Genomic DNA, 25,681 nt, shown 5'->3' with positions numbered 1-25,681 from the left:
ATCGCTCTGGTCAGACGTCTGAACTGATCACTTGTGGGATTTTTTGAAATTAGGTCTAGGGATGAAGGGTGCCAACCCTGACACTATACAACTGCTAAGCCCGTACTTGTTTCAACAAGCATTTGACCTATGTTGGTGTCCTCACCAGCGCTGTGCAAGGGTCTTAGGAGTTTTAGATCAGACAGTGTATTTTCTTTCTGTTTTTAATCATTCCTCTTAACCGCCTCAAGTTAACGCATTTCTAATATGCGTTTCGGGTTATGCCTTTTTATTATGAAGAAATGTCTTGGTGGATGCCAATAGGCTGAGCTGTTGTTATTAAAATGGGAGAGATTTTCTCATAACAAAACCTGCAGTGCCGTACCTGTCTGGGATTCAGCTTGGACACGTTCACAGACCCTTTCAGCCTGCAAGTAAAAAAAAAAAAGGGGTGGGGGAGAGAAATTAGCCAGAAAAATAGGATCAACCTTTGGTGCAGGGGTTAGGAACCTTGAGCCTCTGGGCCAAATCTGGCCTGCCAAGGGTTCCCAGTTGGCTCATGGCTCCAGTTCAATCCTGCGACGCAGACCCCTGCACCCAGCAAGATTGAACCCTTCGCTTATCAGCTGGTGAGAGGAGGGTTCAGTCCTAGAGGGTGCTGCTTCACCTGTGGGGAACACACTGGCGAAACAGACCCCCTCCCTCCGCCCCACAGATCACCTTTGACAGATGGGTGAGACTGCCCACCTCTAAGTCCCCAGCCATCATCATGACATCAGAGGTGGGTGACTCCACACACCTGTCGAAGATGGCCTGCAGGGATGGAGGAAGATAAAGAACTGGCCCACAGAGGGCCGAAACATTTCCTCGCCCTTCCTATCACGCATCCCCTCCCCGCTTCTAGTTAAGCTGGAATACCTGTTCTGCTTACCTTACTGTTGTCATTGCATGGTCTACTAAGTGACACATAGTGTCTAATTTTTCTGTAAAAGAAAGACAAGCAACGGGACAGATTATATATTTTGGCTTCTTAGATTTCGATTCTCTTAAGAGCTGATTATTTATTTATTTTTAAAAATACATTTTAGCCTAAAATGGCTATCCTAGTTTGGTGGGTTGCAGCAGAGGTGGCTAACCTGTGTTAAGCCAGATGTTGTTGGCTTCCAACTCCTTTTAGCCCCAGCTGGAGTGGTCAAGGGTCAGGGATGATGGGAGGCGGAGTCTATGAAGCACCTGGAGAATTCCAGGTGAGCCACCCCAGGTTACAGGAACACTGCAGGAGCAGGAGCCTTGGGGAAGGATCATAGCTCAGTAGCAAAGTATTTGCCTTGGCTACACAAGGTCCCAGGTTCAAGTCCTGGTTTTTCCAAGTAGGGATGGGAAAAGACTGAGACCCTGGAGAGTCACTGCCCATCCGAGTAGACAAAACTGAGGCAGATGGACCAGTGGTCTGGCTCTGCTTTTTGCGCTGGGAGAGAGATGAGAAACTTGACCAGAGGAAGTCTCATTCTATTGCCTGAGCCTTCACCATGAGGACTACAAACTTTATTTTAAAAAATGGCTAAAGTCCTCAGGATTCCTGATCATGCGCTTCATAGCAAAGCCATTCCCCGCAATTACGAGTAGTTCGTTTTAAGACGACAACGACAATATCAATATTCAGTTTTGATTTTGAGGCTTACCCTCCCTGTCCAATGACAGGTATGATCTTCACATTTTGTTGTATACTCTCTCCATTTTTCTTCTTAGTGTAGTAGGTTCCTTGCCATTCCTGCAGATGGGAATCAAGGTCAAGTAAAGAGGACGTTCGACTTAGGAGCTCACGGACAAATCCTCCCACGTTTCTCTCTCTTTCTCATTAAAACTATTTTCACATAAGACTTCAGATTTGTGCCTTTAGTCCCCATCTGCACAATACATTTAAAGCAACTTCATACCACTTAAAAAGAATCTGGGAAGCTGTAGGCTGTTAGAGGAGAGGCGCTGAGAGATGTTAGTAGAGCCCTGTTCCCCTCATGGAGCTATGATTCCCAGAGTTCCCTGAGAAGAGGGGTTGACTTACTGAACTCGAAGTATGGGTACCCCCAACAAAAATTTAAAATTCGGCAAAATATTTATGGTATGTATTGGTATAATTCGGAATAACTAATGTGATATAATTGGTTTGTTAAATGGAAATTTAATAAAAATTATTTTTTTTAGAAAAAGAGAGAAGAGGGGTTGACTGTTTAGCAACAACATCCTTATCAAACCACAGTTCCCATGATTTTTGGGGGGAGGCCATGACTGTTTAAAGTGGTATAATACTGTTTTAAATGTACAGGGCAGATGGGGCCTTTGGTTATTATTTTTAATGCCTCTAAAAGCAACTGTGCCTCCACCCACATCGTTTATTCCGGACACTGATGTCCAGCTCCAAGGGCCTTCTGGCGGTTCCCTCACTGTGAGAAGTGAGGTTACAGGGAACCAGGCAGAGGGCCTTCTCTGTAGTGGCACCCACCCTGTGGAACGCCCTCCCAGCAGATCTCAAACAGATAAACAGCTATGTGATTTTTAAAAGACATCAGGGAAGTTTTTAGGGTTTGATGTTGGGTTGTGCTTTTGCTATTTCTTTGCTGGGAGCTACCCAGAGTGCCTGGGGCAACCCAGTCAGATGGGCGACGAGCAAATCAACCAACAAATAACTAGCTCCACAGCGAGCCGCTCTTATGGGATGGGATAATCTGTAATTTTCGGTTCCTCTCCGTTTTCCATTCTGAAGTTCAGTTCCCCACATTTCCATTCCAGTTTGTCAGGAGATCAAGGGCTCTGAAGCAAGAGGGGAAGGAAGGCTTTTCTTGCCTTAAAGGTAAAGGGACCCCTGACCATTAGGTCCAGTCGTGACCGACTCTGGGGTTGCGGCGCTCATCTCGCTTTACTGGCCGAGGAAGCCGGCGTACAGCTTCCAGGTCATGCGGCCAGCATGACTAAGCCGCTTCTGGCGAACCAGAGCAGCGCACAGAAACGCCGTTGACCTTCCCGCCGGAGTGGTACCTATTTATCTACTTGCACTTTGACGTGCTTTCAAACTGCTAGGTTGGCAGGAGCAGGGACCGAGCAACGGGAGCTTACCCCGTCACAGGGATTCGAACCGCCAACCTTCTGATCGGCAAGTCCTAGGCTCTGTGGTGTAACCCACAGCGCCACCCTTTTCTTGCCTTAGAAGTGCTGATATCGGACAAACCCACAGAGGCCTCCAGCCTGAGGATGTGGAACTGCCTTCCTTAGACTTGGAGGACTCCATTGCAGAAGGCCCACCCTGCAAGCCCAGTGGCTCCCCAGGGCTAGTAATTCAGCTGATGTGACTTCTTGTGTATTGGGCTCAGTCTCTTTTCCTTGCTGAAGCAACGTCAGAGTTATGTGTTGCTCTTCTAACAAATCTAGAGCCCTGAACCCAGTCTGAGCTCTGCTGTACCTTGAATCTGCCACAACCTTGCACTGGAGCCAGCCTGAATCTCTTATTGCCTCACCTCACACAGAGACTTCTTTTGTCCGAGACCCAGTCTGAGCCTCACAGCATGACAGGGGGCAGGGGGATGAGGAAAGGGTTAGGGTTGTCTCCCTGCCTGTCCTAGCTAGTCCTTTCTTTAAAAAGAAAAGGAAGACTGCTAAAACACCAAGCAGCACACTTAATTTGGCCCTAAGTCTGAATCGTGGCCCCACAAAAAAAAGGTCCACATATATTTAAAGAAAGCTTGAACTCCTCATTTTATGACCAAGGAGAGGTCGCTACCATGACCCGATCTGAGCACGTCAAACAGCCATGCTCACCGATTTCGCGCGCAGATTTGCCAATTTCACCCCAGATAATCGCATCTGAGCTTCGTGACAGGAGGCACAGGCAAAGCAGCTGCTGGTGGAAGGATTCCGTGGGCAACCCGCCACATCAAAAAAGCCATTTATCATGAGTGCCACAATCCTACTAAGCATTCATAGACCTCTTTTGAGGGTTCTGGCCCCTTTATGTCCATAGAAGGGTCAGGGCGTATGGGTGCTGTAGTCCCAACAAATATTTGGAGGGCCACAGGTGTGAATGTTCTTTTGCACCAGGCCAAGCCTCCCTCGTCCTTCGTCCGGGCCTTGTAAACTCAACTTTTAGGCATGCTTTAGCTTTCATAAGTTTTATTCTCTGCTTCCTCTACTTGGTTGGAGTTTTATTTCTCTCTCTGCTTGGTGTTTACCTGTGACAGGGTCTTTTCAGTGGCAGTTCCCCATTTGTGGAATTGGTGATGTCTGCCTGCCTCCCTCATTATTGACTTTCAAGATAAATTTAAAAATGCAGTCAAACCTCAGTTCCCAAACAGCTCCGTTTTGGAACGTTTCGACTCCTGAACGCCAAAACCCCGGAAGTAAATGTTTCGGTTTTCGAAAGTTTTTTGGAAGTCGAACGTCCAACACGGCTTCCGAATGAGGAAGCTCTTGCAACTAATCAGAAGCTGCACCTCAGTTGTTGAACGTTTTGGAAGCCAAACGGGCTTCTGGAACGGGTTATGTTTGACAACCGAGGTTTGACTGTATTCTTGCTTTATATGGGCATTTGATACCTGAAAAACATTGTTCATGGCACTTCTGAGATTACTTTTTAGAATGTTTAAAACTATTTTTATTTAAAAAAAACCCCTCTATTGTTGATGTATTTGCCACTCTGCATCCTGGGAACTGTTAGGATATCTCCTTCTCCCCTCACAGAGCTACAGTTAGTTCCCAGGGTTCCCTGGGAAGAAGGATTGATTCTGAAAGCACTCTGGAAATGTTGCTTTGTGAGGAGAAAACGGGTGACCTGACCATTCTCAGCACCCTGAACGAACGACAGCTCCCAGGATTCCATGGGGGGGCAGCCATGACTGTTTAAAGTGGCATGCTACTGCTTTAAAGGTATAACGCAGATGGGGCCTAACGTAAGCTGAACAAACAAATAAATGAAGTTGCTTTAAGATCAAGCTGCATTTTTTCCTTGTTGTAAAATGAGTGATTTTAACCTGAAAAGATAATTTCCTTGTTTCTGGAGGTGGTGTATTAACAATGTAAACAAATAAAACGAGTTGTAATCAAATGCAATTTCAGTTGGTGCAAAAACACCTGCCATTTTAGCTCTCCCCCACCCCCACTTGACATATTTGAAAGTCCTCCTGAGAACGCTGTGGCACACGTTCACGGTCAGATGAAAACGGCAACCACAGCGTTTCCTTTCCAGATTGGGCTTTTGATGCAGGCACACCATGACTCATTTCTCTCTTGCTTCCACTCCTGCATGCATTAATGTCCGTAGGGCCTCTGATTCACTGCAGCATCTTCATCGAATGCAGCGTCAACGGCTTGGGACGCCTGAACGTGGCACCCACCGCCGCCCATTCATCTCACCTGACTCACACAGGGCAGCATGTAAGCTGTGACATACGCATGTCTTTGAAGCGGCAACCCATCTGCCAGCCTTTAGTGCCCACACAGCAACGGCTTATCTCCCTCCTCCGTGGCTACTTAAACCTTGTTTGGTGTCCTAGGAGGGGCAAGGCTGTCTCTAAGGGAACGTCCCACATACCTATCGTTTCAGAGGATTCTGGAATGAGTGCTCTGTTCGCATGTTGGAAGGTGCAAGAGACACCGGCGCAATCATTTGCACTTGGCTGAACCTGTTGAGTTGTCTAGCCCCGGGTGGCTTCTTAGGGCGCAATCTGCACCCTCCATTTACAGCAATGGTATACCACTTCAGTGTACCTGAAGGAGTGTCTCCACCCCCATCATTCAGCCCAGACACTGAGGTCCAGCTTCGAGGGCCTTCTGGCGGTTCCCTTCCTGCCCTTCCAGGGAACCAGGCAGAAGAGGGCCTTCTCAGTAATGGCGCCTGCCCTGTGGAACGCCCTCCCATTAGATATCAAGGAAATAAGCAAGTATCCTACTTTTAAAAGACATCTGAAGGCAGCCCTGTTTAGGGAAGTTTTTAATGTTTAATGCTGTATTGGGTTTTTAATATTCGATTGGGAGCCACCCAGAGTGGCTGGGGAAACCCAGCCAGATGGGCGGGGTATAAATAATAAAGTATTTATTATTATTATTATTATTATTATTATTATTATTATTATTATTATTATTATTATTTCAACAGGCATGTATGCTCATCCTATCTTATTTATTTATTGCATTTGCATGCGATGCAGATCAGTTTCCGTGGGACCGATGCATTTTATGTTCCCAGCAGCTTTGCCAAATAGATGGGGCTGAGAGATCATGACTTCCCAAAGGCCTCAGAGTTAGCTCCGTGACTGAGCAGCCCAGTCCTAAAACACCACCCCGTGAGGTTCACCGCTCAGGTGCCAAACCAAGGCATGCGCTTACCTTTTCTATCTTGATGCAAGAATTAATAGTGTCAAGGAAATCAGCTTTTTTTTCATTTGTAGGCACTTCTGTTAGTTCCTTTCCTATTAATTCGCCTTTCTGATAGCCCATCACGGTTTCAAACGCAGGGTTTACGTACTGCGAGATTTAAATAAAGCACTCCAGTCAAACCAAAAGGAAAGGCATGGTCGTCGGCCTGCAGATTTTAAATTTTGCTGGGCATTTCTAAAGCAGTACTTCCTCTATACAAGGGGGGGCCATATCAACCCAGCCTACTGCATCTGGTGTCATATGCAATGTCAGGTCTACAGGGTGGGTACAGGCATGGCTTCAAAGGAACAATAAAAAAACCTAAGGCAGGTCCATTAACTTAAATGGGTCTGATTAGCACTGGATACCAACCGCTGTTCCGTAGTTCTGCAACTTATGCACATTTAACTTGTGCACATTCGGTTTTATAACAAATTAAAAAGAGGTGGAAATGGCATTGACAATCCCACCCACCACTGAACCCAATGGGTTTTGACTATACACTATTTTGGCTTTAAGGCTCAATCTCCAAAATGTAACCCCCGCATAAATGGTGAGTTTACCGTATTTACAATACAACAACATGGCTATAACACCGTGAACCGGAACTGAGTCACACAAGGCCTTGGAACAGCATTTGACACTCGTAAAAGTACCCAGAACAAACCTGTATTACATGGTCTTCACTTGTAATCTCAATGGCTTCTTGACTTTTCTCTAACGCTGTAAAGATTGAATTACAAGCCCTGCAAAGGAAAGAAAGGAGTGGACTCATTAGATTCGAATTTCACGGCTTGCAATTTTGAGGGCTATAAATGACCAAAAAACCCCACCACCACCTCAGAGCAATACATTCAAGAGAGACGATTCTGCTTTGAAGAACAGTAGTAGGAAGTTAGACGGGCCGCTTGGCTTTTTGCCAAGCCCAGCAAAAAAGAGAAAGTTGGCCTGTATAGAGGCTAACTTATTTATACAGAAAGAGTGTGTGTGTCATCAGTAAACTCACTGCATTTCAAACTACCAGAGAGCAGGTCTTTGTCCCCAGGGGCTTACACTTTAAAATGTAACATCTGAGAAACAACAGGAAAAAGGAGAAGGAAACAGAGAGAGGGTAAAAGCCTGGTGAGAACATTTATTCATTTATTTATTTCAGCTCTACCATCCATTCCCAAACTTTGCCCCTCACTGACCACTTGGAAACTGCTGAGGGTCTCGGCAGACCACGTCATGATCTTTTCCGCCTGCTGTAACAACCATAACATGCTGTGCCAGCTGCTGTACAATTCCTAACTGAATCAAGATGGAACTTCTTAACTCTAGGCTCCCGCTAACTTCGCTACGAATCCTGTCCTCCCAAGTGCCTTCTCCCCAACATCATTTCCGACCCATCCTGCTTGCCTTTCGAATGGACCTGGAGGTTCTAATATGGCAGGGTAGCAGATGCTGTGGCTGCTCTTGACATACCATATTTTTCGCTCTATAAGACACACCTTTTCCCTCCTAAAAGGTAAGGGGAAATGCGTGTGCGTCTTATGGAGCGAATGCAGGCTGCGCGGCTATCCCAGAAGCCAGAACAGCGAGAGGGATCGCTGCACAGAGCTCCCTCTTGCTGTTCTAGCTTCTGGCTTAGCCCCTCTGTCCCTTTCCCCACCTCCCGGAAAAGCCCGCAAGAGCCGCGCTCCTCTTAAAGAGCCGTGGAGCTCTTGGGGGCTTTTCCCTGAGGAGTGACGGGCTGCCCTTCTCCCTCCTTGGGGAAAAGCCTGCAAGCACCGCACACACACTCCTCGCAGCTCGTGAAAGGGAGCGCTGAGCAGAGCCTGGGATGCATATAGGCTCTGCTCAGCGCTCCCTTTAAAGAATATTTTTTTTCTTGCATTCCCCCTCTAAAAACTAGGTGTGTCTTATGGTCAGGTGCGTCTTATGGAGCGAAAAATACGGTACTTCACAAACACCTTGTGGACTACCGCCACTGTCTCCAGAGGAAAGATCTCAACAATAGACCCTCTTCCTCTGTTGATGGGAATCGTAGATGGGAATCCACAGCCCTCCTGTGCTACTCGAAACTCCCACAAGACCCTGCCATGACACCTACAGTCCACCTCCTCTGTTGGAGGCAGTGAACCTCTGAATGCCAGTCGCTGGGAATCACAAGTGGGGAGACTGTTCTTACGCTCCTAGCCTGCTTGTGGGCTTCCCATAGACATCTGCTTGGACATCATGAATACAGGATGCTAGGTAAAGGTAAAGGTAAAGGACCCTGGATGGTTAAGTCTAGTCAAAGGCGACTATGGGGGTGCGGCACTCATCTGGCTTTCAGGCTGAGGGAGCCGGCTGGCGTTTGTCCACAGACAGCTTTCCGGGTCATGTGCCCAGCATGACTAAACCGCTTATGGCGCAACGGGACACGGTGACGGAAATCAGAGCACACAGATGCTAGACCACGTGGGTCACTGGCTGGACCCAAAAGCCTCTTCTTTCTTAGGGAAATGATCTCTTCTTACCAACAGGTTAGCTTCCACACACAAGGGGTTTTTTATTTTCGTTTTAATTATTGAATTTATATACAGCCCTATACCTGGAGGTCTCAGGGCGGTTCACAGAACAAAATCATAATATAAAATCACAGAATATAATAATAATATATAATAAATAAATAATAATATATAATAATAATAATATTATAAATATAATTTATAATAAATAAAAAGAACAACCCAATAATGCCCCCCCCCATTTTAAAAGGGCATAGGATGTCGGTCAAATCAACGAAAGGCTTGGTTAAAAAGGAATGTTTCTGCCTGGCGCCTAAAGGTGTATAATGAAGGCACCCGGCGAACTTCCCTGGGGAGAGCATTCCACAGATGGGGAGCCACTGCAGAGAAGGCCCCGTTCTCATGTTGCCACCTTCCGGACCTCAGGTGGAGGAGGCACATGAAGAAGGGCCTCAGAAGATGATCTCAGGGTCCGGGTAGGTTCATATGGAAAGAGGCGGTTCTTGAGGTATTGCAGTCCTGAGCCGTTTAAGGCTTTATAGGTCAAAACCAGCACTTTGACTTGGGCCCGGAAACAAATTGGTAGCCAGTGCAGTCTAGGATTGGTTTCATATGCTCAAACCATCTTGCTCCGGTTCTCATGCCAAGAAGGATGGCAACATCTGGAATGACACAGTATGCTACACCACTGTATGCTAATGATGTTTAACTTAGGTAAAATTACCTTAGTTTGAATTGTGCCCGCACTTCTCCAAATTCCAGCTGAATGAGTTCGTTGTAACAGGCCATGATGTTGGGATTTTCTACATATCTCTGTTTAAAAAGAAAAAAGTGCAATGTCTGCATTGATTATCTCTAAATAGAGATCTGATTTAGGTAGCAAATTACGTGCAAATAGCCAATTATTTCCTGAGGAAAGACATTCTGCACCCCACACCTGCCCAGATGTCTGCTCAACTATGAACAGGTTACTGACAAGGGCAGATATACAACACTTACTGGATATGGGATAGAATGTGATTGGGCGCATGCGAACACTTGTCATGCTTGTTAATATATTTAGTGGTGTATCAGTCAATGCTGGCAGCAGTTACCTAACAAGCCAAACACGTCTATAGAAAAATAAGTCCCATTGATCCCAATGAGACTTCCACTTAGGTTCAATAAGCCTATATAGCAGCTGGGGATAGAGAAATCTGCCAATTTTGGTTCCCCAAATTTCTCATTTTTCCAGTCTTAAATTCAGTTCTCCACATTTATGCAGAAATTTGTGCTTTAGGGGGGGAAATTATCCCAATTAAAATCCAGAAGCATTTTTGTGCAAATTACTCCTAATAAACTTATTTTTGTTTGCAGCTCTGACTAACAGACACACTTTTGCAAAGCAACCCCCTCCAATATATTGCATTTTTGTATGCAACTTTTATGCATGCTGGCAGGAGCTCTGAGAGGAAGAACTACTTTTATGGGGAGGGGAATATACTGCAACATTTTGCCGCATGCCCTACTTGTTATTTACTTGGCATATAGGATGGCATGCAAAAAGTTGTCAGCATTCATTTGCTCCAGGTGTCAGCAAACTTTTTCAGCAAGGGGCCAGTCCACTGTCCCTCAGACCTTGTGGGGGGGCTGGATATATTTTGAAAAAAAATATGAACGAATTTCAATGCCCCACAAATAACCCAGAGATGCATTTTAAATAAAAGCACACATTCTACTCATGTAAAAACAAGCTGATTCCTGGACCGTCCATGGGCTGGATTGAGAAGGCGATTGGGCCGGATCCAGACGGTCTGGGAATCAGTGTTTTTACATGAGTAGAATGTGTGCTTTTATTTAAAATGCATCTCTGGGTTATTTGTGGGGCATAGTAATTCATTATCTCCCCCCCCAAAAAAAAATATAGCCCGGCCCCCCACAAGGTCTGAGGGACAGTGGACCGGCCCCCTGCTGAAAAAGTTTGCTGACCCCTGTTTATTGCCTCACCTCACACAGAGACTTCCTTTGTCCTAGACTAAGGTTACCAGATTTTTTTCGATGAATATGGGGACATTTTTCAACTTCAGTCGGAATGCGCTATCCAGGCATGAGAAGGACTTTCTTATCCCAGCGGACATCTAGGGTGGCTTTTATTGTTTTACTCTCTGCATGGTTTGTTTTTATGTACACCACTTCGAAAGGCTAATGATAAAGCAGTATATAAGTGTCCTCAGTAAGTGTGTTTGTGTGTGTGTGTGTGTGTGTGTGTGTGTGTACAAACACTGTACTTTTCCGTGTATAAGATGAGGGGTTTTTACTGTAAAATAATGCAGGGGTGCCTTATACACGGACAGTGCGTTGTGGGAGACGGGTGATTGGTTGCAGGCTCGAGCAGGAGCTGGTCAGCGGTGATTTCATTGGTGATTGGTGGCTGTGTGAAGTGCTTGATTGGATTGGCGGCTGCTGCATTGGGTGGGTGGGTGATTGGACGCCGCGGTAATTGTTGCTTTGGAACGGCTGCCGCTTCTGCGATGCAAGCGATAGTCAGCGTTTGTCAGTCTGGTGATTTTATGACACACACCCCCACCGTAAAAAAGCTCAACAACTCTGGGCCCTCTGCCCCCATTTTCTTACATTTGAGTCCCCAAAATTAGGGGGAGTGTTATTTGCGGAAAAGTATGGTTCGTCCCCAAAGTAGGAGCAAACAGGTATCTATATTCCTGGGCATTCACAAAATGAATTGAGACTATCAGTATCCAGAGGTCAACTAAATATAGATGGGCTACAAATATCAACTTCAAATGCCATACTTACCCTCGTGAAGCCAGCAGAAATGAAGGGTAATATTGAGGATTCTTCACGATCTGCATGCCTTAAAAGGAGAGGAAGAATGGACAGATGTCAGACATTTATTTTCCTCCCAGCTAAAAATGTTAGCATCTGCAGTCTGCTGTCAAAGGACACTTTGCAAATAAGGTGCATGAGATGTCTGTCAAGGCCGTACTCCAGCAAAGGTCACATAGGCATAACTCCTACTGGATTCCATGGGAACTTCATGTTTTTTAAACTTACATATATATCTAAAAATGCGCAACCTGCTTCCCAGTTATAGCTCCCTCCTGCAAGTCTGAAAGAACATTATTACAACCATAGCTGTAAAAAAACACATGCTACAAAAAGTAAGTGTGATTAGGGTTGTAGGCCACGCTGGTTTTCAGAACTATAGGCTTACAACCACAAACTTTGCATTCAAGTATTATTTTACATGTGAACATAAAAAACATTATGGGAATTCTTATTTACCTCCTCACTACACCAATGATAACAGTGTTTTCGGACGGCTTTCTTGTTCTAATGGACCTTTAAAAACAAGGAGGGAAATCAGAACAATAAATTCCACAATACATCTTGAAGTAAGCACGACAGTGTTTATTTTGTTTCCGTTAACAGATGTTTAAATAAAAAAGCCCCCCAAACTGAATCTTAACTATTGATTGGAAAAGCTTTCCTCAACTTGGTTTCCTCCAGATAACTTGGAAAGCAATTCCAATCAGCCCCAATTAGCACAGCTGTCATAAAAGCCACTAATTCATAATAAAAAGATCAATATCATCAAAACATAATCACATATTTGAAAATGAAGATTGCTAATTTAAATTTATTTCAACAACAGTTTTAGACAGTTTAACATTAATATACCCAAACAACATAGGCAGAAAAAAATCATAATATAAAAATACATTATACTAAGTTAAAGGTGAAGGACCCCTGGACAGTTAAGTCCAGTCAAAGGCGACTATGGGGTTACGGCGCTCATCTCGCTTTCAGACTGAGGGAGCTGGCGTTTGTCCACAGACAGCTTTCCGGGTCATGTGGCTAGCAGGACTAAACCACTTCTGGTGCAACAGAACACTGTGGCAGAAGCCAGAGCGCATGGAAACACCGTTTACCTTCCTGCCACAGCGGTACCTATTCATCTACTTGCACTGGTGTGCTTTCGAACTGCTAGGTTGGCAGGAGCTGGGACAGAGCAACAGGAGCTCACCCTGTCTCCAGGATTCGAACTGCCCAAGATGCTCAGTGGTTTAGACCACAGCACCACCCATACTATACTAGTAGTAACACCTCGAACGTAGACCAGTAGCAAATTGGCAACCATTGCAGATCTCTGAGCAGAGGTGTTACTGTATGCTGACAACGTCTCAGTCCTGTCAGAAATCATGTTGCAGCTTCTGGAACAAGCCCAAGGGAAGCCCCACATAGAGTGCACTGCAGTAGTCCAGTCTTGAAGGTTATTAAACTTGGAGCTGAAATGTATCAATATATTCACACACACACACCAAGCGCCTAGGGCAGAGCACTCACCTGCATAGAGCTTCTGCATCAAAATATCTTGAATGCCTATGATCAATAATGATGATTTCATGGTGTTTCTCCAGAAAGCACTCAAGGGCAGATTCCGGCGTCCTGGCAATGTTACACCGAAATCCAGCTTTCTCACATGCCCAGCAGAATCCATTACTCTGGTTGTCTTCTTTGGTAAACACTAGAAGTACCTAGGCTCAAGGAAAAGAGAAGGGGAGTGAGCGTTTTTCATTTTACACAAACACATATATAATACAGTCGTACCTTGGAAGTCGAATGGAAGTCCGTTCGGCTTCCAAAATATTCGAAAACCAAAGAGCAGCTTCTGATTGGCTGCAGGAAGTTCCCGTAGCCAATCGGAAGCTGCGGAAGCCTCGTCAGATGTTCGGCTTCCAAAAATAGTTTGCAATCTGGAACAGTCACCTCCGGGTTTGCGACTTTCGGGAGCCAAAACATTCCAGAACTAAGCTGTTTGACTTCCAAGGTACGACTGTATATCACATCACAGAGAGAGAGAAAGAGGAAAAGAGAGAGCGTAAGCAATTGGAGGATAAAAGATTCACAGGCTTAACTAACTCATTCACAGCTCCAGGATTTCATTGTAAAGTGAGCTACATTTCTTTCCCATCTTTCCTCCAATGAGCTCAAGGTGGCAGACATAGTTCTCCTCCCCATTTTATCTTCACAGCAACCCTGTGAGGTAGGTTGGGCTTAAAAGACAGTGACTGGCCAAGGCTTCGTGGCTCTGTGGGGATTTGAACCCTGGCCTTCCGGGTCTTAGTTTTTCCTCGTCTTCCCTTTTATATATCATTTTGTTTCGTTTTATATCTCGCCCTTCATCGTAAGATCTCAGGGCAGTTCACAGAATAAAATACAGGAAGAAAACAAGTAAATAATTAAAAACAAAACAGCAAAACACTAACACACACACCCTCCCCACAGACACATTGCAAAGCCTGTAGAATATTAATCAGCGATAGACCTGGCTTTCGCCTGGTACTTAAAAATATATAATGAAGGCGCTTTGCGAACCTCCCTGGGAAGAGCATTCTACAAACAGGGAGCCACTACAGAGAAGGCCTGTTCTCATGTTTCCGCCCTCCAGACCTCACATGGAGGAGGCACACGAAGAAAGGCCTCAGATGATGAAAGCAGAGTCCAGGATGGTTTATATAGTCCAACTGAGCTGCAAAATTCAGAGAAATGCAAATTCCAAAGGATGGCAGTGTTTTGGTTTGTGGGCTTTTTCTGAAAGTGCAGATGGGGAAGGTTCACCTTTAAATGTTAACTGAGCCGACTTTCTCCTGCCTGCTCTCCACTTTCCCCCTTATAAACCTTCGACATCTAGCAATTGTAATTAAATACGGTCCCTTGTAACACTTCGGTTTACCCTTCTGAGCAATTCCAGGCATTCCAATGGCACTTACCCTTTGGATTAGGTTCAGCGGAATGCCTTTCACTAAATCTCCCCGTTTGTATTTAATGCATTATTTTATAAGAGAGGGACTCCGAATTTATTTAAAGCCCGGCTTCCATTTATAGCTTCCGAGGGCAATTGGGGGGGAAACTCTTTGTAGAAAGAAAACCCCACCCGGAATCATGCTGCACTTTAAGCTATATTTAGTGAAGCAAATTTAGGACAAATCGGATGAAGGAAGAGCATTTTGGTACCCAACCAAACCCCTCCCACCAAGCAGAAACATGGAAGTCTGGGGAGCGCTGCTTTGCAGCAGACTTTTGGCAAAGTTTCTGAATGAACATACACAGCTCAAGAGCAGGTACCGTATTTTTCGCTCTATAGGACGCACTTTCCCCCCTCCAAAAATGAAGGGGAAATGTGTGTGCGTGCTATGGAGCGAATGCAGGCTTTCGCTGAAGCCTGGAGAGCGAGAGGGGTCAGTGCGCACCAACCCCTCTTGCTCTCCGGGCTTCAGGAAGCTATCCTCAAGCTTTCAGAGCACGGCGGGAGTTCCCGCCAGGCTCCGAAGGCTTGCGGATAGCAGCCTGAAGCCCGGGGAGCGCAGTGCCAAGTCCCGCTGCACTCCCCGGGCTTCAGGCTGCTATCCGCAAACCTTCGGAGCGCTCCCCCAGCCCGCAAGGTCCGGGAGTGGCGGCAAGGCTGCGTGCAACCTTGCCACCGCTCCCAGACCTGTTCTGGGGGCTGGGGTCGGGGGAAGCTCAGGCTTCCCCCGCCCCAGCCCCGCAGCTAAAAACGAAGCCAAGACAGCGAGCAGGATCCATCCCGCTTGCTGTCTTGGCTTCTGCCAAAGCCATGCGCAGCCTGTCCCAGCTGGATTTTTTTTTCTTTATTCCCCCCCTAAAAACTATGTGCACCCTATGGAGCGAAAAATACAGTAACTTGAGAGACTGCCTTATCCCTTTTCTTTGAGAGAGCTTCTCCTGAAAGTTTCAAAAATCTCAGAAGCTCACTCTGCAGCAACTCGGAGAAGGCTGCCCCTGTTTTGCAAAAAAGCATCCCTGTTGAAATATGACAGGCGCCCATGACCGGCACTCACCAGAAACAATTCAGAACATTTTTGTTGTTTGTGTAACAACAACAGCTAGGATTCTCTACACACAAAAACGGAAGGAAGAAGACGTTCACACCAAAGAAGAATGGATAAGGTGATGGATTATGCAGAACTGGCAAAGTTAACAGTCAGAATAAGAGAATCTAACAAGTACTGTTTTGTGGAAGAATGGAAGCCCTTTTCGAACTATTTAAGGAAATATTATAGTCTAATGAATTCGCAAGGAGGATTTGAATTACAAAGCAACAGAAGGAATTAGAGAATGCAGTATTAATGTGTTGGTATAAGAAACAGAATGCCATGTGCAGCAGAGGGGAGAAATTAAAATACCATAAAAATGGGGCAGGAAATTGAGAAAATACAAATTTGAATTGTATTGAAGTATATATGTTAAATTTTTGAGCAAGAGGCAAGCAAGCAATCGGGTTACAGTGGTGAAGGGTAGTGTGTGGGAAATTGGAGCCAAGGTCTCCTCAGTTTTAGTCTGGTGATCTAACCACTAGCTGCACTGACCACCTGGCCATAATAGCTCAACGTTAGGATAGTTTTCATTTTTACTGTTCCATGCATTGCTATTTGGCCTTGGTCTGTTTGTTGTCATTGTGCCCCGCTATGAGCGCCCTTGGGCAGCATTTGCAGTTCATATACGTGGGAAATAAACAAGATTTTTGGTTGGCAAGTCTTACCTGAAGTTGATCTTGGTGGAGTCTCATAGGCCCAAACTGCACATCTGTTCCCACTGCCTAGAAACAAGAAGATGGGCATTTTAAACAATTCTATACTGCATGTGGGCAGAGAAGAAAAATTTCCATATTTTCCTGGCTGGAAAAGAGAGAGGGAGAGAAAACGCCCCTCATTTCAGAGAAACAGTGTAGGCATTATATGTCAGACCACATATGGGAATTCACCACCAGCGTAGAAATGACAAGGTGACAAATGAACTGATGGACCTCCAAGGCATTTTTATTTGCCATTTCTTGTGGAAAGCTCATGCAAACGTGCTCTGCACTCTCAGCAACAGCACTCCACTGTTTGGACGAGAGCTTTCTGAATAGTGACTTCTTTTTTTTATTAAAAAAAGTAAAGGATACACAACCACTTCCAAACAGAGTAAACAAAGGGTTTGATTTACAATTTGGATTTGCTCTTTGATGCTCTGGAGCAGGGCATTTTTTTCAGGAGGGAACACGCTGGAACTCAATTCAGGCACCTCTCAGGTGGGTGCCATCGCCGTTCTAGGAGAAAGCCACTTCCGCCTTAGGAGGAATGCGTTACTTCCGGGTTTTGCAGACGCTCAAAATGACGTCACGCGCAAGTGCGGAAGCGGCGAATCGCAACCTGCGCATGCACAGACTCTGGTTGCATTCGCTTCAGGATGCGAATGGGGCTCCGGAACGGATCCCGTTCGCATCCAGAGGTACCACTGTAGTTCCAAAGAAAAAGAAAAACTATTTGCAAGAGCTCCGTTCAAGTCTTGGACCTTGGTAAACATTTTGCACCAAGATTGGATTCACACTAAGAACAATTTGCTGCTAATAAAATCACGGCTATAAATGGATTTGTGGGGAAGGAAGGGCTGACAGAATATACGCAAAATGGTTTCATCAGGTAATGAGAACCTTTGGTGGCTTATCACATGATTGGGTTCGAAGAAATAGCACAGTGTGATTCCCCCCCCCCCCCTGCTAAAAGGATTCTAATAAATCATTCCATTCTGTTAAAAAAAAAAAGAGCCTGCTGGATCAGACCAGTGGCCCATCTAGTCCATTATCCTGTTCTCACAGTGGCCAACCAGATGACCGGGGGAAACCGGCAAGCCGTACTTGAGCACAAGAGCATTTTCCTCTCCTGTGGTTTCTAGCAACTGGTATTCAGGAGCATTACTGCCTCTGACCATAGAGGCAGAACATAGGTATGAGGGTTAGCAGCCCCTGATCATCCACGAATCCGTCAAATTCTCTTTTTAAAGTCAGCCAAGTTGGTGACTATTGCTGCCTCCTACGGGAGTTCCATAGTTTAACTGCCCTTTCTTTTATCTGCCCTGAATCTTCCAATGTTTCAACTTTGTTGGGTGTCCACAAGATGTCTAGCGTTATAAGAGAGGGAGGGAAAAAAACCACCATTTTTCCAATCCACGCCACGCATAGTTTTGTTTTACTTTCACACATGATTTTATAAACTTCTTTCGTATCATGTCAATTCTTGCCTTTTCTCTAAACTAAAAAGTCGCAGCCATTGCAACCAGAGGACTGCTCTGTGTAAGAAAGGCAACATGGGGTGGATCTGCCCATCAGGGGGGAACGGACGACCCTATAAATAAGTCAAAAATTAAATTGTTATAACGAAAGGGGAGAAAACCCGCTATGGAAAATCGCATTGAATTTTCCTTTACTCTCCAGCGCCATCTGGTGTTGCATGTTTATAACACATTCAAAATGTTGCTTTTTGACTAAGGTAGCTGAGTCTATGGTCATCCTGAGGGAGCGCAATCTACCTCAGGCAGCAAACTGGCCTAGGCTAGGAATATTTGCCTTTTAGCTCTGTTTGAAAACGAAACTGTAGAAAAGTATTTTGGCCTGGCTGTTAACAGATGTCTTTACGCACACACACATACACATAATGAACAGATTCTGATGACTATGAAAGTGGCATTTTTACAGTGTTATTCTTCACAGTAAAACCACACTTTATGATCAGATTTAATCCTCAGCCATCCAGAATTTCTTCCAGTGAGTAATTTTAAAGAGCCAGCAGCCTACCCCACACGCCACATAAAGGCCTTTCAAAATTACATGGTTTCTCCATGGCTCTATTGCTTCGAAGCTCAGTCCTTAAGACTCCTCAGATGCCCTTTAATTTATTACTTTGGATATCACCCATTTAATTTTAAATTTAAACCAAAGCTCCAAAAGAGAAAGGGGAGTGGTGAGATGGGTAGAGAAGTCAGCAAAAGTCACGAGGAAGGAAAAAGGAGAAAAGCATTCACGGGGCTGTGCGCACTTCGTATTTAAAATAAAAATCTGCACAAAGGTGACCTCAATTCTGTGGCAAAAGAAAAAAGCATGGATTCTGTTCCTTGTCTAAATTGAGGAAACTAAGCTATTTCTCCTGTTTGGGTGTAATTTACTCTCTTTCATGTGTAAAGCACAAAGTGGTTTGAAGGATGGTCAGGGCTAAGGACAGCGGAGAAATTAGATTCAATTAGCACTGAAAGAAAATTCACAATTTCAAAAACAATATGAGAACCCAAAATTGGTTTGCACTTCTTTCACATTTACAATGCGATTCTCTAGCCAAGTAACGTTTATGAGAATACATATGCAGGATTTCCATGGGTTTCCCCCCCCCCCCCCCAATGAAAGATGTGGAGTGTCGGGAATTGACTTTAAGAGTGGAAAAATTAGTGAAACCGATACTGACACGTTCACTCATTCCTAGTCAGGGTCAACCCTGCAGTATAGTTGTTGGTTTTTTTAAGGTGCTGGAAACTAGATTTGTGAGAGGGTGAACTATAGTTCCCAAGATCCTTTGGGGGAAGCCATGTGCTTTAAATGTAATTTGAATGTATGGTGTATGTACAGTGATAGCCTACTTAAGTGCCATGGTTGTCAAATGTGGCGTCAGATATGTTGCCAGCTGGACAATATAGCAGTGAACTGTAAGAGAAACACAAAGATCTAAAGAGAGACTATGACAGTCATACCTTGGAACTCGAAAGGAATCCGTTCCGGAACTCTGTTCAACTTCCAAAACGTTCAGAAACCAAAGCACGGCTTCCGATTGGCTGCAGGAAGCTCCTGCAGCCAATCGGAAGCTGCGGAGGCCCCGCTGGATTTTCGGGTTCCAAAAGAACGTTTGAAAACCAGAACACTCACTTCCGGGTTTCGATCATTCAGCAGTCAATTTGTTCAGGAGCCAGGGCGTTTGAGATCCAAGGTACGACTGTATTTGTGGCATGGCATCCATTTTGCTTCTATTTATTTTTTATTAAGATTTGTCATAGCCAATGGCTAGCACAATAAAGTTATTTGGATTGAACTTAGCTCTTTAAGGAATTTCCTCTCAGTACTCTGACAAACCTACATTTAAAATCGCAGCAATTGTCACCAGTTATGCTCAAAAAGTTATGCTTAGAAAGCTGGCTTCCAAACCCCTTCCTCCTCTACTCACACAACTATTGCCGAATTCACAGCAAACCCCCAAATAAGTTTTTGTTCAGACGACAACAAAACTCTCCATTTCTTTTATTCCTGCAGAAAGATGAGTTGGATGCTGATCTAAAGGTTGTGAAATGTTTTATTACCCCTGCCTAACACAAGGGGCCTGAGTTAGCCAATTACCGGTACTTCTATGTGAAAGAGACCGGGAAACAGGAGACACGACTTGACCTAAATGATGTTAACTATGTGATGCTTTAAAACAAAAACAAAAAAACTTGCGTTACCAAATTGGCAAAGTCAGCCAATTTGGCATAAGGATACTGTACACTTTTGATGCAACGTCGTTTCTGACCAGTGAAATTTTCTGAAATCCTTGTTGCTCTACAATATCAGTCCCCTATCTACAGCAGAACCTCCCCCAAAAACTTATGTATCCGAGTTTATATTTGGTCTGTCTGACATTTGAATTCAACAGTGACTGGTTTTGCAGGCTTGCTCTGGTTTTGCCTTGTTGCTAATTCTTTTCTAAGTTGCCAAGCTGAGCTGGCCTGGTCAATGGGTGGACTTAGCCTGTTGCCTTGAGTCATCTGCAGACTGCCAGTATTATGTGGTAGGGCTGCAATTGCATACCGGAAATTTTGGTTTGTGCAATCAAAGCGGATTAAAGCATTCTGGTGCAACAAATCTACTTTTATTTTTATTTTTAAAAACATGGTTTGTTTGTCTTTTGGTTTTTTTTTTAACTTAGGGAAAATGATGTGTAAACACACTAAACAGTGTGGGACAAACGCCCTCATGGCAATACATGTAACCGTCCACCACACAAGCAAATCAGATGAAATCAGGATGAATGTTCCTTGTTATATAACCTCCTCACAGGCAGATCAGAATGAATGGTCCATAAAGTCTGTGTATGCACCATACCAGGCGCCAGCAAACTTTTTCAGCAGGGGGCCGTTCCGCTGTCTCTCAGACCTTGTGGGGGGCCGAACTATATTTTGAAGGGAAAAAATGAACGAATTCCCATGCCCCACAAATAACCCAGAGATGCATTTTAAATAAAAGGACACATTCTACTCATGTCAAAACACGCTGATTCCCGGACCGGCCGTGGGCCGGATTGAGAAGGTGATCCGAGCCGGATCCAGGCCCCAGGGCCTTAGTTTGCCTACCCATGCACCATACATTTGAAGCACATGGATTCCTGTATAGAATCCTGGTAACTGTAGTTTACCCCTCACACAGAGCTACAATTCCCAGCACCCTGAACAAGATACAGTTCCTAGGCTTCCTTGGGGGAAGCTAGAAAGGTGCGTTAAATGTATGGTGTGTATGCAAAGGCTGGACATGGTCTAATTTCTGCATAAGCTTTGTGCAAGCAAATAAGAATGAATGGTCAATAAATCTGGAGGAGCCCTAGCTCATGCACCCAAGAGGAGCAACACAAGAAGATACAGAGTTCTGCAGCCCATAGAAGGGATCCCCAGCCCCATGCCAGCTCTAGTTCCTAGAGAAGAGGTGTCTTTGCGTTTCCAAAACTCAACAGTGCACCTTCCGACTCATCCATGTTGCCAGTGGCCATTTTGAAATCCTCAGAATTACCCTACGTGGCACATTGTAGGGAATTCAAAATGGTGCCTCAGCAAACTGGTTTGGGGAAGAGGCCAGTGAGCTTTTGTCAGCGTTGTCCCATCTCCCCAGCCCCCAGTTTTCAAAATTTGCCCCATGCAATGAGTGGAGTTTTATTTTGCTCCTTACTTTAAAAGGGAACTTACTTTGGGGAACTTTTAGCCAGCCCTAAACTGAGGAGTACCTTCTATGTCTGAAGGTCCAGGTTTGATTCTTGGAATCTTCACCTAAAGGATTTCTGGTCTGGGAGGAGACTTTTCCAGAATTGCTAGCACATCAACCCTTTTGGTCTGTTCCCACTTCCTTACCATGTCACGTATTTTCCCCACAACAACGTTGACTTTTCCATCCTTCAAGCACCCCCCCAAAAAAAACTTATTAAGGATCCTGTGAGCAAGCTTGTTGAAGGCTTTTCTTTTATTCTGTGGAAAGAGAAACCATTAGCTGAATTTTTCCTCCTCCAGGAGCTTGCGCTCTGACTGAGTGACACGGAATGACTCATGGCACAGAGGAGAAACCTGAAGTGCTTTTGTGGGTTATGCCAGGTCAGTGTCTAGTTTGTTTGCCCTTTGATTCCGATCAGTCACACTCCTTTGGCCCTGTCTATTTTAGGATTCTTTCCAATGTGTGTGTGTTTTTAAACTTAGCAAATAACATATCTCCTGGTATTTGAAACTGTTGGAGATATGGAATTCTGCAAATGTGATATATAAGCATGGATACGTTACAGAGAATACCTAGTGGAGTCTGCTGTTATACAAATATAGACCAAAGCCGCCTCCTCCAGCTCAGCAACCATCACACCAAATGGTGTGACAATATCTTTTGAGGTGTCCCAGTCAGTAAACTCTGCCATCTTGACTGAGGGGAAGTTTAGATTTTTTTGGAGCAGGGGGGAGAAAAAAATACAGAGGTTGACTTTTGATGGGACCCCCACGTATATTCATGTGCCCCAGGGGGCAGTGCTGGGGAACAACAAAGCTGCTGAGTTGGGACACCACCATTTACATTTCCCATAATGCCCCAAGACAGAGTCACCCCAAGACACTGTGGGAGAGTAAAAAGTCAGCCATTGCTCTCCTCCTTTCTTATGGTTCTTTATCTTTAAACCATCTTTAAACCAGGTAACCTTTCTAAGAGAAAACTGTCCTCTTACAGCCCTTCAAAGAATAGCAAGAATGGGGGATCAATGTCCCTCAAAATGTTGATGGACTCCCGCTCCCAGCCACCCAAGCCAATATTGCCAAATGGTCAGGGATGATGGGTGTTGAAGTTCGGCAACATCAGGCTTGCCATCCCTGAGACAGAGGGCTGTCTTCTGTTAAGAGGAACATATGAGACCATACTACCTGGAGAAGCCATGGACCTTCTGCCTGCCTGCAATATATTTGCTATACCACTGAACTACGAAGGAATGCCTAAAAGATACTGAAATCTGGGTTGTTATTTTTGTCATCGCAAGCATTTAACGGAACCACCACCAAGCTCACAGGATAATCCTTGAGAGTATCTTATTTCATTACGGGTTTGTGTGTGTGTTTTTTTATAGCCATACACAAAGCATCAGTCAAAGTAATACACTGTTTCTGGCTTGTTTTCAAATACTACTGCTGCTATACACTGAGCACTTTACAGTTCCTGATCTGGCTTCTCACCTCATTTACAACAGCGGGTAAACCACAGCAGCGCAATTAACACTGATGGGTTTACAGCTTTCTGTTGATATAGAGTAGTGTAAAGAAGAGTACAAACCAGCTCCTTGCTCATACTCCTGCACCAATTTGGAGCCAAGGGTAATCAGAAGTTGGAACAGCCAAGGAACAAAGAGTCCCTAAGATGTTTTGACTTTTACTCTCCAGATTAAGAAGGGACAAAGGTAAGAGCTCTCGAATAAATCATACTGAAAGCTGTTGGTTATTTGTTAAAGACGGGTCTCTGAAAATCCAGCTCAGATTAACAGATCAATCCTAACTATAGAAAGCTGGTGCAATGTAGGCTGGCATAATTCATACCAATCGAAATTACACCTATCCCAAACTCCATTTAGGAGCCAGTGTGGTGTAGTGGTTAAGAGCGGTAGACCCGTAATCTGGTGAACCGGGTTCACGTCTCCGCTCCTCCACATGCAGCTGCTGGGTGACCTTGGGCCAGTCACACTTCTTTGAAGTCTCTCAGCCTCACTCACCTCACGGAGTGTTTGTTGTGGGGGAGGAAGGGAAAGGAGAATGTTAGCCGCTTTGAGACTCCTTCGGGTAGTGATAAAGCGGGATATCAAATCCAAACTCCTCTTCTCGTGTGGCAGGTGAGTGTGGGCCCACACTTTAAGGTTTGGGCCCGAGGTCATGTGCCCAAGATGAACAGGGTTTGCTTATAGGTGTCTCTCCTTGCCCCATCCCAACCTTTTTGGTGACATGCCAGCTTAAATTACACAAATTTAAATTCTGCTGGCTGAGCCCAGAATAAACCAGCAGTGTTCCAGATGAGCCAGGGTGCAGGATCAGAGAGCTGGTCCTCACAGAACCACAATTCTTAGAGAGTTTTAACAATCAATCCTTCTCCCCAAGAAGCTCCAAGAATTGTAGCTCCATGAGAGGAATTGGGGTCTCATAGCAACCCGAAGAAGAAGAAGAAGAAGAAGAAGAAGAAGAAGAAGAAGAGGAGGAGGAGGAGGAGTTTGGACTTGATAGCCCACCTTTCACTCCCCTTAAGGAGTCTCAAAGCGGCTAAGAGTCTCAGCACCCTTAATCTACAGTTTCCAGCAGGAAACTGTCCTGCCCATGAGGCGGACTATGGCAGCCGCTTCGGGCAGTGAAATATCAAGCGGTGGCACTCCCACCACCAGAGAAGGGAGAAGTGGTGACTTCTGATGAGATCATTTGTGGCAAGACTGCACCCCATAAGAATTCCCCAGAACCTGGAACTCACAGCTGCATGACCCAGGTAAGCAAAGCATCTTTCAGATGGTGGGCAGCAGCAGCACATTCCAGTTTCACCTCAGGTAGTGAAGCAAGACAGGCTGCCCTGGTTCCCAGGACTGTCTGGGGGAAGCCATGACTGTTTAAAGTGGTATCATAGTACTTTAAATGTACAGTTGCACCTTGAAAGCCAAACGCCTTGCGAGTCAAACGTCTTGGCTCCCGAACGCTGCAAAGCTGGAAGTGAGTGTTCCGGTTTGTGAACGTTTTCTTCTGGAAGCCAAACATCCGACGTGGCTTCTGCGACTTACGATTAGCTGCAGGAGCTGCCTGCAGCCAATCAGAAGCCGCACCTTGGTTTCCAAATGTTTTGGAAGTCAAACAGACATGGAATGGATTCTGTTCAACTTCCAAGGTACCACTGTACAGTCGTACCTCCGCTTACGTATCCCTCCGGTTACGTAAACTTTGGGATACGTAAGCAGCAAACCCAGAAGTACCGGTATATTTCCGGGTTTTTACCACCTGCGCATGTGCAGAAGTGGTTCCTCCAGGTGCGGAAACCTCAGGATCTGACCAGATCTCCTGAGTGGATCCCGTCCGCAACCGGAGGTACCACTGTACTGTGAAAACGAGGCTTTCTTAGGCTAAATACACACCATATGTTTACAGCAATATTATACCACTTGAACAGTCATGGGTTTTCCCAGATAATCGGCAAACCGTAGCTTGTTATGGGTGCTGTTCGGAGATCCCCATTGCCCCCGCTACAGAGGTACAATACCCAGAGTTCCCTGGGAAGAAGACTGATGGTTACGTAACTTTGCAAATTGTTAACTCTGTAAAGGGAATACCTGCAATGCTCAGCACCCTTAAACTACACTTCCCAGGGTTCTTTGGGGGGGGGAAGAGCCATGGCTGAAGAACAGCGCTTTCAATGTGGCCCTGCCACTACGTCAACAGGTTCTTTCTGACTACTAAGCTCTTTTCAGGAAAACTTCCAGCACCACCGGTTCCTTTATAATGTAGTTATGCAAATGGTTCTTGCATCACCCAATCCATTTCTGCAACAAGCAGGAAGGGGTGGGGTGGGAGAGAGCGAGCAAAACAGGAGACCTGGCACACAAACGGACGCACTGCAGCAGGCCAAGAGTTGCCAGCGAGCCAGACAAATACGTGTAGTCTTTGTTCTATATTAGAAAGCTGTCCTTGTCTCGTAGGCAGGCAGC

General features: G+C 45.2%; 1 protein-coding gene across 5 annotated transcripts in view; it reads right to left on the bottom strand.

Moving 5' to 3' along the window:
• PDE8A (phosphodiesterase 8A) overlaps positions 1 to 25,681 on the bottom strand; it is a 170,863-nt gene that overhangs the window by 25,408 nt on the left and 119,774 nt on the right. For 4 of the 5 annotated variants that reach the window (XM_028705477.2, XM_077918831.1, XM_077918832.1 and 1 more), the window contains 10 exons: positions 16,435 to 16,491; positions 13,218 to 13,408; positions 12,156 to 12,212; positions 11,667 to 11,724; positions 9,598 to 9,686; positions 7,049 to 7,127; positions 6,352 to 6,489; positions 1,662 to 1,750; positions 911 to 962; positions 365 to 407 (listed from right to left, as the gene is read on the bottom strand). In XM_028705477.2, coding sequence (XP_028561310.2) covers positions 365 to 407; positions 911 to 962; positions 1,662 to 1,750; positions 6,352 to 6,489; positions 7,049 to 7,127; positions 9,598 to 9,686; positions 11,667 to 11,724; positions 12,156 to 12,212; positions 13,218 to 13,408; positions 16,435 to 16,491 — 853 coding nt within the window. The remainder of the gene's footprint in view (positions 1 to 364; positions 408 to 910; positions 963 to 1,661; positions 1,751 to 6,351; positions 6,490 to 7,048; positions 7,128 to 9,597; positions 9,687 to 11,666; positions 11,725 to 12,155; positions 12,213 to 13,217; positions 13,409 to 16,434; positions 16,492 to 25,681) is intronic. The other variant, XM_077918833.1, reaches the window with a different exon arrangement.

This window comes from Podarcis muralis, chromosome 14 (genome assembly GCF_964188315.1).
Source record: "Podarcis muralis chromosome 14, rPodMur119.hap1.1, whole genome shotgun sequence".
Taxonomy (NCBI): domain Eukaryota; kingdom Metazoa; phylum Chordata; class Lepidosauria; order Squamata; family Lacertidae; genus Podarcis; species Podarcis muralis.
Note: the sequence above shows the minus strand (reverse complement) of the source record. Positions and strands in the feature narration are given on the sequence as shown.